General features: G+C 32.8%; 2 protein-coding genes and 1 non-coding gene across 3 annotated transcripts; 1 reads left to right on the top strand and 2 right to left on the bottom strand.

Moving 5' to 3' along the window:
- Window positions 1–1,356: 1,356 nt before the first annotated feature.
- Window positions 1,357–3,032, bottom strand: LOC107005783 (putative F-box protein At1g65770). The gene has a single exon (XM_015204440.2). The coding sequence runs from the start codon at window positions 2,849–2,851 to the stop codon at window positions 1,655–1,657; it is 1,197 nt and encodes a 398-aa protein (XP_015059926.1). The 5' UTR covers window positions 2,852–3,032; the 3' UTR covers window positions 1,357–1,654.
- Window positions 3,033–3,619: 587 nt separating this feature from the next.
- LOC107005586 (PAP-specific phosphatase HAL2-like) lies at window positions 3,620–13,776 on the top strand. Its single transcript, XM_015204223.2, has 7 exons — window positions 3,620–3,985; window positions 7,715–8,399; window positions 8,896–9,257; window positions 9,716–10,026; window positions 11,663–11,734; window positions 12,762–12,971; window positions 13,509–13,776. The coding sequence occupies exons 1-3, from the start codon at window positions 3,823–3,825 to the stop codon at window positions 9,197–9,199; spliced, it is 1,152 nt and encodes a 383-aa protein (XP_015059709.1). The 5' UTR covers window positions 3,620–3,822; the 3' UTR covers window positions 9,200–9,257; window positions 9,716–10,026; window positions 11,663–11,734; window positions 12,762–12,971; window positions 13,509–13,776.
- On the bottom strand, window positions 10,331–10,454 carry LOC114075472. The gene has a single exon (XR_003575918.1). It is a non-coding gene; the product is annotated as a U11 spliceosomal RNA (small nuclear RNA).
- Window positions 13,777–14,310: the final 534 nt, after the last annotated feature.

Raw genomic sequence — 14,310 nt, forward strand, 5'->3', positions numbered from 1 at the left:
ATTTCTCCAATATTGGTTGTGACTTGTGAGGCACAATTTACCAATTTTCTTTCAAACAAATTACTTCTGTTTAACAATAGTTTGTTCATTATTGGCTTGGTATACGATCTTAAAATATAATAGATAACAGGGGCAATATTATTTTTTGAATATATTCAATTTATTGCTTTGAAAAATGTATTAGATATTTAATAGGAAGGGGAGAACAGACACAAGAGGATAAATTATCTTTTGGTCTTTCAAATCGAATAAGTATTGTTTAGTACAGTGAACAAATAATGATGGCGGAGGGAGTGTACAAACTCTCTTTCAATCCTTCTATGATATTTTATGTACCTTGAAACTTATGAGAGACTGGATCTAAATGGTGGTGAAAGAGAATTTAATGATTCAAACTCATCATTCAAACCCTCAAGTGTATTGAAACTTTAATTAAGCTTTCTATCCAAATTCAATTTTGCAACATACATCGACTTTTAAATCTTTTGTTCAGACCCCCTAACTAATTCATGACTTCTCAATGTGAATTTATTAATATTCGACGTATATTTAAACTTTAGAATTATTCAAATTCATAAATACAGAATAAAATTCTAAATAGAAAATTTGATCAATCAATCCTATCAATGTTACATTTATTTCGAAATAGAAATAAAGTGTTTGAAAGATAGAGATGGTTGTGTAAACTTCATCTCTCTTTGGATCTGAAGGAGTTTTTCTGAAGTTGAAATGCGTATATATTTTTGTCAAAATAGAATCACGTGTGTAGTTGATGCATAAATCAAACAATATTTTTACAAAATAAATATATTTTCCTTAAAAAAAAATCTTTTTGCAAGTGAGCACGCACACATAGACAAACTTGTATATGTGTTTAGTTTTTTTCTAATCTTGTTTACTTTTTAATGGCGTAAAATTTATTTAAGATTGTCATTCGAAACCTATTTAATTTTTCTCATTTTTTTTCTTTAGTATTTGCATCAGATTGTCATGCACCTAATCAGAATACATGTAATCATCTGGTTATCATAGTACCTTAATGACTCCAAAACCCTGTCAAAATTATGAACCTTTTCAGTTGAGAAGTGTCTTGAAATGTGATTGAGTTGTGGTTGCACGATGCATACAATGAGATTAATCAAGCCAGCTTCTCTTAGTCACAACTACAACACCAACATTTTATACTCCAACAGTGGTGAATTCCCCTACCAAATCAAAGGGCTTATAGCAATGGATCGTTGGAGTCTTTCGATCACTAGTTTCAACGTAAAATACACCAGCCAAGACATATATTATAAGCAATATATATATATATGGAAAATTTCTTGACAAGGATTTTAACGAGGCAACAAATAATGCATATCAAAGATAGGTGTACTATTTTTTTTTCACTAAAATTTTTTCTGTAAGTTTAACAACGCAAATAAACCTATGGACATTCATTTGCATAGAAAGATAGGCAGAAAAAATAATTAGAGTTAAAAAAATTACACCATTAGCTGATTTCTTTTTTATCTCAATAGTCTTCCATTTGTAACATGTCTAAAGATATCCTCTCAAAAACCAGTGCCTCACGTCCTCTCGAGTGCCTCATTGCACATCAAAACAGCAGAATGCTCTTTCACCAGCCAAGATGAGTATGTATGACTGAAATTCAATAGAGAGTCCAAGTTGGAGGACAAAAACGACTGAGGGAAACACCATTGTAATGCGGCTGAATGCTGCCGTCTGCTAGGTTGAACACCCCCATGTCCAACCCTCCTCCTTCTTCATAGGCGAGGTATGTTAAAAAATAATCGTCTGTAAAATAAATATGATTGGGCTTGATTCCCGGAAATTGACAAGCTTGGACTGAGACAGAACTATTAGCACCTAGAAAAAAAGCAGCGTCCCCTAATTCCCTTGTTTCCGTCATTATGCCAGCAGCTGAATCGACTTGGAAAACTCTAAAATTGGTTGTCCCATATGTGTACTCATCATCATCATCTGGGATGAGCTTTAATGGTATCCTGTCGCGATCATCTTTGAGTAACCTTAAATGAACACCATCTCGCAAAATTACAAATAATGATCCTAGTGATTCTACAATGTATAACTGTTCACGACGAAGTTGAGGTGGAAGTGGCATGTGCGCTACGATACGATATTTAGTAGGTTGAGTGCCAACAGCATCAGCAACGTCAAAAACTATCAGATCACCGGAATAATCCATAGCATAAATTTGGCCATTAAAGTATATCAAATCATAAAAAGCCGTACCCACGCGATCGGTTCCTTGGAATGTAACTCTAGTCCATCGAACATCACCTGGTCTCCAGAAACTTAAAAACTTAAATGCTCCTTCAATGACCATGAGAAGGTAGTCGGATGTATGAGAAGGACTAGCGGACAAAACTGCCTTGTAAAAAAAGCACATCTTCGAGCCAGTCCGGTAACGGTTGTATTTTGCGGTGGTATTTTGATGGGGTAATTCAATTTCAACACCAGAGAAGGGATGTAGCATACTAATTTCACCTTCATCTTCTCCTACCATGATAAGCCAACCCATAGACTCCATACACCGTTTTCTGCGGGCTTTCGGAATCCTCTTGTTCAAAATCATGCCATTATAGAGGCTGAAGAATTTCCGAATGGAATTTCCGTCTTCCTCTTCCTCCGCTAGCATCAACCAAGGAGCTCTAGAGAGGTAATTGTTGAAATTGTCCTTGGTGGATACAGAGTGCCAGCATTTGCAGACAGTCCCAAAATTTAGATAGTCTTCGAGATTCAAACGCCTAGCAATTAGAACAAGCAGATCATGTTGAAGTTCCGACCAATCCGCCATCGAAAAACCGGATGCAGCAGTTTCCATCCCTGCAGCCGTAACTCAACTCTTGCGCCACCGAAAGATCTCAGCTATTTCTGATACCAGCCGCCTTGTAGAGATAATAACCGAACGAAAAACCCTACATTCCAATTCGAAGTACAATGGAAATCTTATTTTGTTTTCCGACCCACGGTTTAGCATTAAAAAAAAAAAGAAGAACAATCCTTATCTTCTTCTTTTCGGTCTTTTTTTTTTTTTGTATTGATTAATTTATTTATCAAAAGTTGAAACTTTAAAAACTAGATTTTAAAAAATATTCTTAAAAGTGCAGAAACTTATTTTTAAAATAAGTAGTTATGTATTTGAATAAAAGTAGTGAATTTAAAAAAAAATTATTGATGTGTTTGACAAATAAGTGCTGATAAATACTTTTTTTTAATCAAAGTGTCTGAAATACTTTTAAAAGTTGTTAACATGATAAAAATTGATTAATTTAATAATAATAAATAAATAATAAAAATAATAATAACAATAATAAGTAAATAATAATAATAACAATAATTAAATATAAATAATAATATAACAATATGAAAATAATAATAATTATTTTATAATAATAATAATAAATAATAAAATTAATAATAATAATAATATATAAAATATTATTAATAAAATAAATAATAATAATAATAATAATAAATAATAATTATAATATATAATAATAATAATAATAATAATAATATATATAATAATAACAATAAAGAATAATAAAATAAATAATATATATGACACGTGTGATATTTGTTGGTGTGTATCTCAAAAAAAAGTGGTGCATAATGTATTAAGCCGTAAATGAAAGAAGATACAAAAGGCACTTTTTCCGGTAGAGTAGCGTATCTGAGAGATTCTCTTTTACTATCGGAAAACTAAAATATGAATGTGAAATCTGCCGGTGGAGTTGTTTCTGTGTTGTGAAATTGTTGGATTTTGATTCAAATTTGTTGTATTGAGAGATAATGGAGAAGGAGAAGTACTCGGAGGAATTGAATGTGGCTGTGAGGGTTGTTCATATGGCGTGTAGTCTCTGTCAAAAGGTGCAAAAGGGTTTGCTTGGTAAAGCATTTGGTGATGATGATGAGGTTAAGTCTAAGGATGATGATTCTCTTGTTACTATTGCAGGTAGCTTTTTGATTTTTTTTGCAATTTTGTTTTATAATGGGGAATTGTATGGGTGGGTTTCGATTAGTAGATAGTTTGTGAGTATGGGTAGGTAATCACATTGAGATGGAGGATATGTGTTGTAGCGGAATCATGATTTTCACTAAAAGGGATTGGCTGTTTGTTTCACTAGGAATTTAGAGCTGATTTAAGGTGTTGAAAGTACTCTGGATTATAAGAATTTGTTACTTGCTTTCTCATATACATGGGAGCTAAAAGTAGGACGAAGTTGTAGTGGAAAAGGGGGTTAATAGTATGATTTATGTTCTCAAATTGAATTGAAACGCGAGTGTTCAATAAGGGCATGATGCATCATTGGCCTTGCCAACATTACTATCCGATAACACTAGGCCAGACAGCTGATTCAGCTTGAACCCCGTAACCACAACCATACGAGTTAAGAAGTTACTATGTTTGATAAATTCTTTCACTGCAGTGACTTTGACACTAGTGGTGTATGTAGGAGTTTGTGCAAGCAATGTTGGCCTATTGTCCACAATTCAACTTGTATGTGGTTTTGACTGTTTACTGTAGTATTTTTAAGATTTTACTTCCGGTCTCAAATTGACTTTTACCGTTAAGTAGTGTTGGCCTATTGCGTGTATACATTTCTGTATTCTTAGAAAGATATAATTTACAAACACATATACAGGAATTGTTTCTTATAACGCGGAGTGTATGAACACATTTTATTAAAGTATGTTCTTCCCTGTCTGTCAGCGTAACTGCTTTCTCTTCCCCTTTGAGTAGGAAGCAAGTAACGTTGGCCGAACACTATCCGCAACAGAATCAGTTGACTTGCAATGTGAGTCGCTGAATGAGTCACACACTATGCCACTTCATTAAATCTTGCCCTGTATTTAGAAATATAATATTTAGGATGGTTAGATAGTGGGTTGAACCTGGTACCAATTGCTACTTGCATAAATAAAGCATCTTCTACAGAAATGGATATAACACAGTCGCCATACAACAAACTAATCAACATCAATTTACATATCTTTCAATTATCCTTTATCACTCAGTCATCTATTTACGTTATTTCAAACATTCCTGTACAACTTTCTTAGCTTCACCTTAGCCAAATATTAGTCTAAGTCCAGTTTTCAAAGACAGGATTTTGCTCGTTAATTGTTAGTCAAGATGCCTTATCGAGTCCAGAAGAGAAGTAGAATCCTCTTCCCTACATCATTTAATCGTTGGAATACAAATTTAGAATTGTGCGGAAGTGAAGGTCTAAACTACTACTTCTTAGTATCATTCTTTCAGCGACAAGCCGACAACAAGAAAATAAGAAGTAGCAAAAGAGTGGAATAAGCATATATTTTGGTATAAAATTCTATGTAGAGAATGCTCTCATTACTCTTTAGATATTATAAATTTTACATTGCTTGTACAATTGAAACATATACCCTCTTATACTAGCTTACATTGTGCAACTACAAGGGCTACAAAGGATGTTCCTTTTCCGGTGGAAGTTTGATGTATCTTTATCTGGCAGTGGTGCTCCTGAACTGTTAAAGGAGAAGCTTCCTTTTCAGAGTCAAATACATGCTTTTAAGTAGTTGGAAAGTGGAAATTGACCTTAAAATCACTGAAGTTCATTTCCTTAGATAACATAAAATATGGCCTATCTATCTTTATTGTTCACTAATCATCTGCATAGAAATGGGGTTCACATGACAATTGAAAATTCTTGGATGGTAGATAAATGATGATGTTTCTACTTTGACATATTTCATAATTCTTAAATCATGGGAACTGTTGGTTAGTCTCATCATGCTTGGTTTTAGAAGCCTAATAGAAAAAGCAAGTCCAGATTCTTCTTCTAATATGGAGGTGTTTGGATTAACTTGTGCAGACTTCAACAATTACGCTAGGTACTTGCTATCTCCCAGCACATATATCGAGTAACTCTAACCACAAGACTTAGTAGATAAAATGAAATCACCTACATTTTTTTGCCCTTACTGGGATTTGGACCCTGATCTCCCTTGATTTTATCCTTCCTCATTGATCTTCACGTCACATCCTTGGAATTCTTACAAGACACAAAAACTTCTCTCCGTTGTCTTCTGCTCTTAATACTTTATATCTGATCATTATGCTTAACAAGCACTTTAAGTTCACTGGGGTTGCGAGTAGTAGTGATTGTTATGTTAAGAAGCAGTAGCAGTAACTCTAAGGATCACTTTGATACTTACATCTAGTTCGAAGCTTTTTAATCTTTATACTCATAATAACTTAAATTAGGAACATAAATTATCAATAGAGACACTCTATTGTCACATAATCTGACCCTCTTATTTCTTTTCTCATTTCCACGAGGTATTCACCATATGGTTAGCTTCAAAGCCAAAGGTCAAGCAGTAGATTAGTTTCAGTTATGAGTCTCAAGTTCTGTCTTAGTTGATACAGCTGCTTTTAGTTCACTAATATGCAAGAGAACACCCATAAAAATGACTTCGCTTGCTTGACATATGAATGATTTTCCATGTAGCCAGCCACTCATGTTGTGTCTTCAGTTTGACTACTGAAGGGATCACAGGATTATGCAAAATGTCAGGAAATAAGCTGCATTCTTGAATCTCTTCACCTTGTTTAGTTAACAGGATTAGTGATACTTTCACTGCTTAATTTTGTATTTAGAATCAATATTCCATTCTTCAACATATTAACATTTGAATAATTGTTGAGAAGAAGTTGGCTGTGGTGGAGTAGTTATGCTGATTTAGATTCTTATGGACGTACTGTTTGATGGATATTAAATCCTAATTATTCAACAAGTATTTTCATTGTATACATGGATTGCAAATGCGGCAGTAACCTAAAGTTGAGTTTTGTCAATTTGTTAATGTTCAACGTGCGGAATTTTGAGATATTAGTAAATTTTTTTTCATTTCCCATTGCTGGATAAAAGTTCAGATGCTTGAGGTTTTATTTTGGCTGCTTAGTGATATATCTCTTTTTCTACTTTATAGGAGTGAAACAGCATATTCTGATTATTTGTTCAGACTGTTTAAAATTGTTTTTGGATTCTGATAGCGTTCAATGGAAACCTGCATTTAAACGGACTCGATTTTGCTTGTAGGGAAGGAGGAAAGCATTATGCTCCCTCCATAATTGTCCACTAAACTATCTTGGGATGTCCAACAATAGTTATCCACTTTATAAAATCAATGAATAATTTTTACACTTAGTTCCTAATTCACCCTTATCATTAATCATAGTCATTCCTTATTACATTTTTCAAGACATTGTATTTATTATTTTTAAAGGGTGATTCTTAAGAAGTGTACAAAGTCAAAAGTGGACAACTATTGTTGGACAGAGGGAGTATTATTATTTAAGAATAAATGTTTTCAGCACTTAGAAATTTGGTGTATGACTGATTTTTCTGGATGTTGATATAATGCCGGATTTTTTGGTGTTCTTAGTACAATAGGATCCCTGACTAGCTTTTCTGCTTCTTGTATCTGCGCTGTACTATCTTAGTGCTGTGCTTCATTAATAAAATTACCTTACTTATCAAAAAAAAAGGGGGCTGGTTTTTAATGTTTGTTTTTATTCCTTCAATTATTCAGGGTGGAAGAAGTTCTTACTAGTTCCAAGTTTGCATCTTTTAAAGTTATTGTATAGATTGTCTACAATGCACACTAAGTATTTCCTGCAATTTCTTTGCATGGATAGATTGGAGTGTGCAAGCAACTGTAAGCTGGATCCTTTCAAATACTTTTGGTAGCGAATATGTCTCCATAGTAGCTGAAGAGGACGTTCAAACTCTTTCCAAGCCTGAATCAGCAGGTCTATTGAGTAAAGTTGTCAGCACTGTCAATGAATGCTTAGCACAAGCTTCTAGATATGGTCTGAAAGGTCCAGATAAAACCCTGGGGCCTTCAGAAATTCTGGAGGCTATTAGTCGCTGCAATTCAAAAGGGGGCCCTCTTGGCAGGCATTGGGTTCTTGACCCGGTTGATGGTACACTGGGGTTTGTGCGTGGAGGTCAATATGCTGTAGCTTTAGCGTTGATTGATAATGCGGAGGTTGTAGTTGGAGTGCTAGGATGCCCTAATTATCATATGAAAAGGGACAGGCATAATAAGCAACAACAAAATCATATTTCATCAGAAGTTCCAGTGCCCTCACCTGATATGTTGGAAGAAGGATGTGTGATGTACTCAAAAAAAGGTACTGGTGAAGCTTGGGTGCAGCCAACGGTTTATGGTGATGGTAAATATGAATGGCCAAATTTTGCCAAACAAGTTCGTGTTTCTCCAATTGATGATCCAGCATTGGCAACTTTTTGTGAGCCAGTTGAGAGAGCTAATTCAAATCACTCCTTTGCAGCTGGACTTGCTTCCTCTGTTGGGCTTAGGTTTGTTGATAAACTATCTCTACTAATTTGCTGCCAGTCACAGCCAGCCTCCAGAAATTCATTTTTGTCATAAAAGGCTTAAATAGCCAAAGCCAGCAAAGACCGTCATTGCATAGATAACTGCTCCTCTAACTAGGTGCTTGATTAGCTGCACTAATGTTCTTCCTTCTTGATTTTTTCTAGCATTGTTTTTTTCAATCAACGCAATACACTTGCTTTAGGAAAAAATTGTTGATATCATACTTAACGGGGGAAAAAATAAGAAGAAAAAGAAACATGTTGATATGTTATTTGACCTTTGAGAATTATTTTTAAATGTTTTGACTCCAACATTTTGCCACTGTTGGTTATCTATTTATCCTGCTATATTCTTCTTCAGACAATTGGATCTTTCTACTATTCTCTTGTACTTCATGTTGGTGTGTAGCAACTGTAACATGCGTGCCTTCTCAGGGTGATAAGTTGTGTTCTCTAACATATTAATCTCCCTTGGCAGAAACAAGCCCCTCCGTGTTTATAGCATGGTAAAATATGCTGCCATAGCACAGGGAGATGCTGAAATTTTCATGAAATTTGCTAGAGCTGGGTACAAAGAGAAGATTTGGGACCATGCAGCTGGTGTTCTCATTGTACAAGAGGCTGGCGGTGTGGTGACTGATGCAGGAGGGCGTTCACTTGATTTTTCTAAAGGGATATACTTGGAAAGTCTTGATAGGGGAATAGTTGCTTGCTCTGGCACTAAACTGCATGAGAAATTAATTGGAGCTGTTTATGCCAGCTGGGAGTCCTCTAGTCTATGAATCTTTCTTATCTTCTACAAGGACAGTGACGGGTTTTTGTCTTATTACGTACTCCCAGGTAAAGTCCTTTGCTATAATTGTGCGTCTCACTCATTGCTTTTGTTTTGCACATTACCACAACTACGCCTAAATCCCAACCAACTAGTACATAGCCATATGAATCCTCATTGTTATGTCGCTACAATTGTAGTCCATAATTGACTAGTTTTACGTAGGATGTCAACCTACTGCAACCTTCCTCTATACAGGCTTGTGATCTGCAACATGAGCAAGCTCACACATGCAAATTTCTTCTCTACATCAAGTTTCATTTAACCATTCTCATATTTCCAGTGCCCAACTCTTGCTTGCATTAATCTAATCTTATATTCATATATAATCATAATGTAGCTTCCTGCAAGTAGATTTGTGTTTGCTCACTCGTCTGGTAGTCTCATAACAAAGTCAATACCCGCCCTCTACAGAATTGTTTTTGAAAAGGTCGTTTATTAATAGGAAACTTTGTTGCGATTGCAGGTGGTAAACATGACTTCTACTCTCATCAAATTCTAAATAGGTAATCTTCAAGTTAATAACTTTGACAAATGGAGTACACTACACCATTGCAATTGGTTCAAGAGCTACGCGTTTGCTCTGGGAAGACATAAAATGGCAGACTGGTTTCCCAACAGACAGGCATTTCTGAGGCCAATGTCGCGTAGAAATGCTGGCTAATTGGTTTCGCGGAGCACAAAACTCTGATTCTACTACTGCAGAGAAGAGTTTGCTTGTTGTTCTTAGACAGTTGGAAGGGGAAATCTCATTGCTTCAACAACCAAGTTTTAAAAGTACATATACTTTCCACTCTTCTATCACCCTTCATTTAAGATTCAGTAATTTTAGTTTTTGATTTTTGAAAATACTATACTATCATCACGCCAAATTAATTTGATATGATTTTGATACTTTGAAGCTCATTAACGGTGTTTGAAAATCAATCATCATAGTTTTGCATATAAAAGAGACTTACAACTTTCGAATTTCTCATGTAGAATATAATACATACATGAATTATATGATACTTATTGTTCAAAATTATTTTAAAAATATATATATCATAAATTGGGTAAGATTAAAATTTTAATATTGAAATGGAGGGTCGGCCAGGGAGCCAACCCTATAGAGTTCCACAAATTATGTCGGCCATATGTCTTGATAGCCATACAGCACTCACCGCGCAGGCGAGAGTGGCATATTTAGCCAACCGACCCTTTTTAAGCCTTCAATTATCTACAACTTTTGATTTTATATTCATATGATTCCCTTCACACTTTGCTCATTTGTCGATGTGGGAGAGTATAATTACATTATTTTTCTTGTTTCTTTTTATGTTTTTTGTTTAATTCTCCCTCCGTTTAAAAAAGAATGACATTCATTTCTTTTTAGTTTATTTAAAAAAGAATGACCTATTTCTTTTTTTTGTTAACATTTTAATTTTAACTTTCCACGTAGCATGTTTAAGACCACAAAATCAAATGACAATTTTGTACGGTTGACCTAACTTTAATTTAGGACGACAAGATTCAAAAGTATTCTTTATATTATTAAATTTCGTGCCAAGTGAAACCAGGTCATTCTTCGTTAAACGGAGGGAATATTTATATTATAATCCGATATCGAAAAATTCTAGGTAACATGTTTTTTTTTAATAAAATTAAAGTTTAATCTAATTTTTTTAGTTTAGAATGTGATCTTAAAAATATTTAGAATTTTTTAATTAAGAATAAATGAGATGTATTTGTAGAGTTATTTATTTGCAAATATAGAGAGAGTAATATCGTTAATGTAAACCTACCCTACTTCTCTAGTCCTACTTGTCTCTCATTCTTTATTTTCTTGAGTCATCACAATAACACTTAAAAACAAGAAATGTATTGATCTTTTATTAATGATAAATATTTTTTTCATTATTAATTTGAGATTTTAAATTCAAGTCTTATAGAATATGAAATTGTCTTTAATAGAAAACGTGTTACTTTTAATTTGAATTTAGATTTAGTCAAATTATATTACCACATTCAAAAATACTAGGTGGATTTTTAAAAAAAAATAGAGTTGGCTATAAGCACCTATAAGAATAGATATGTAGCTTATACACTATTAAATCTTGACCTAATTAATTAAAACCTTCTTTATGATCTTAATATATTATAAAAGACAAGATACCAACAAAAATATCTTACATTCTAAATAAATATTTTGAAAATAACCTCTTAATTTCCTTTTCAATTCCTCCATTTTATTTTATTTTTGCTTTACAAGATGCCATCAACAGAGGTGCATGTATTGGAGGGTCAATGGTCAAGTGGTCTTTGTGATTGCTTCAATGATCCTATCAACTGTATAATTTAATTTTGCATTTTTTGTGTGTTCATTATTATTACAAACTCCAATTTCTGAAATAATTCTTAATTTTTTTTGAAGGTGTGGCTACTTGTTTTTTTCCTTGCATCACCATGGGGGAGAATGCTGAGATTATATCTAAAGGAGAAACATGTAAGTTTAGTCTTCCATTCTTTTTCGATCGTACCTGTGGAATTACACTGCATATTTATTGTTGAAATCTTAACATAAATCTTAGGTGGTAAGTACCTCCTTTTCATTTTTAATTATAGGGAAAAGGGTCTGATATACCCCTCAACTTTGTCATTTAGAGCTGATATACCACTTGTTATGAAAGTGACTCATATATACCCCTAGTTGTAAACAAATGACTCACATATACCATTCTCCTCTAACGAAAATGAAAAAAAAATAATTTTGATCTAAATTTTTATTTTTTTTTCTAAAAAATATAATCACATATGATTAAATTTAATCCTCGTCAAACAATTTTTTTTTGACTTTTTTTTTTGTTTCAATGACTAATTTATAATTATTATTTGATAATCAAATTTATTTATGTTTCATTAATATTCTTGTAAAACTTATTGTAGATGCTCAAAATTTTTCTTCGAATACGAAATTAAATTACAATACACACAAAAAAAATAGTTTAAATTTTTTTCTTTAAACTAAGGAATGAAGAAAAAAACAAAATAAGAATAAGAAACTCAAATAATTATAATAAAAAAAGTCAAAAAATAATTTATGTATGAAAAAAATTAAAATATACCTTGAACTTTGATAGAAGAATCATATATACCCCTAAATAATTTTTTTAAAAAAAATTAGAAGTAATAAAATATAAATTTAAAACTAATTTTTTAACTTCCGTTAAATGAAGGGTATATGTGAGCCATTTTGTAACGGCAGGAGTATATGTGAGTCGTTTGTATAACGGTAAGGACATATATGAGTCACTTTTATAACGAGGGGTATATCAGCTCCAAATAACAAAGTTGAGGGGTATATCAGACCCTTTTTCCCTTAATTATATCGTCTTAGATTTAAGCTCATAGAATAAGTCATCTTTGCTAAAGAACACTTTACCTTTTGAACTGATATTTTCGAAACGTAAACTCTAGAATATCGAAATATTATATATGAAATTTGAAAGTACCTCTTCTTCTTTTTTTGGCAGCTTGTGTAGCAGCAACAACAATTTACTTCTTACTGTGCTCAATAGGGTGCCAAGGTGGTTATGGATTTCATTACAGATCCAAATTGAGAAAATTGTTAGGTTTGCCAAAGGAAACATGTAAAGATAATATAGTACATGGCTGCTGTTGTTTTTGTGCAATTTGCCAAGAGCATAGAGAACTTAAACTCCATGGAGCTGATCCCACAATTGGTAGTTACTTTAACTTTCATCTAGTCGAGATCGGAGTTTAAGTTATATGCACTGACACTGTTATATTGCTTAAAAACTATTGATATATTTTTGTTGAATTTTATAAATATTTTATTACTTTTGAAAGATTTGACACACATCTAATAATATTATTTGTAAAGAGTTTAAGCAATATAAGTAATAATTAGACTTTCATGAAGTGAAGATCAAAATTTAAGTTATACGTATTCACCGTTCGAAATTTTCAGAAATGTTTGTCATAGACCTTTTCAAAGTATTTCTAATTTTAGAGAATCTAATACACATCTGATAATATCTTTTCAAAAGTGTTGTTTGATTATATATTGCACTAGTTCTTTTATTAGCTTTTTACGATATATTTTTTCTAAGTGAAAAATATTTTTTGGCTCATAAAACTTATAACTTTTTCTTTAGTGAAATATTTGTTCAAATACCTTTCTTTTGATTTCAAATTTAAAAATTGCTGAACTTGTGTCAAATGCCTATTAACTTGTTTGGTGATGGTACTGACTATAGGTTGGAAAGCAAATGTAGAGAATTGGAGAAGTCAAGCGGTAACTGTTCCTCCATTCTTTGAACCACAAATGACGCGCTAGGCTTTTGATTAGATGGTGGATATAATATGATGGAGTTGATTAAGCCTAACTTACATTACAGTTTCGTATAAAAGTTTGTTTGTTTTTTCGTTAAAAGATCTCCATTTTGAATTTTTAACTATGTAGCTTCGATAATTATGGCTCTTAAATGTTTAGAATATGTCTGAAAATTGATAAGGCTTCACGTACTGCTTTCTCGATTTCCAAAGGAAGGTTCCATAAAGGTTTTGAAAAAAAATCAAACGAAAGTCATATCATCAAAATATTCAGATTAATACAAATGAGAAAATCGTTTAATTCTTGTAAATTGGCCCCTAAATATAAAAAATGGACTTTAAAAATTGTGAGACTCTGTGTACTACTCACTCAACTCCCTACGTAAATGTTTCAGAAAGAATTGTATGAAAGTCACATCACCAAGAATAAGATTAATTCACACGAAAATTTGAGAAAATCATCTAATTCTTATAAATTGACCTCTAAATGCCTAAACGAATTCTAAATTTTTTAAGACTATACATACTGCTTTCCCAACTTCTTACAAAGGGTTTCGTAAGTGTTTCGTGTAAAGAAATTATCTGAAAGTCAAATTATTAAAATATTAATGAGCTAACACACACGAAAACCTGAAAAAAATTCACCTAATCCTTGTAATCTGGCCCTTTAAATGCCCAAAACTGATTCTAAAAATTGTGAGAAGGTACATATTGCCCCACTCAACT

This window comes from Solanum pennellii, chromosome 12 (assembly GCF_001406875.1).
Source record: "Solanum pennellii chromosome 12, SPENNV200".
Classification (NCBI taxonomy): Eukaryota; Viridiplantae; Streptophyta; class Magnoliopsida; order Solanales; family Solanaceae; genus Solanum; species Solanum pennellii.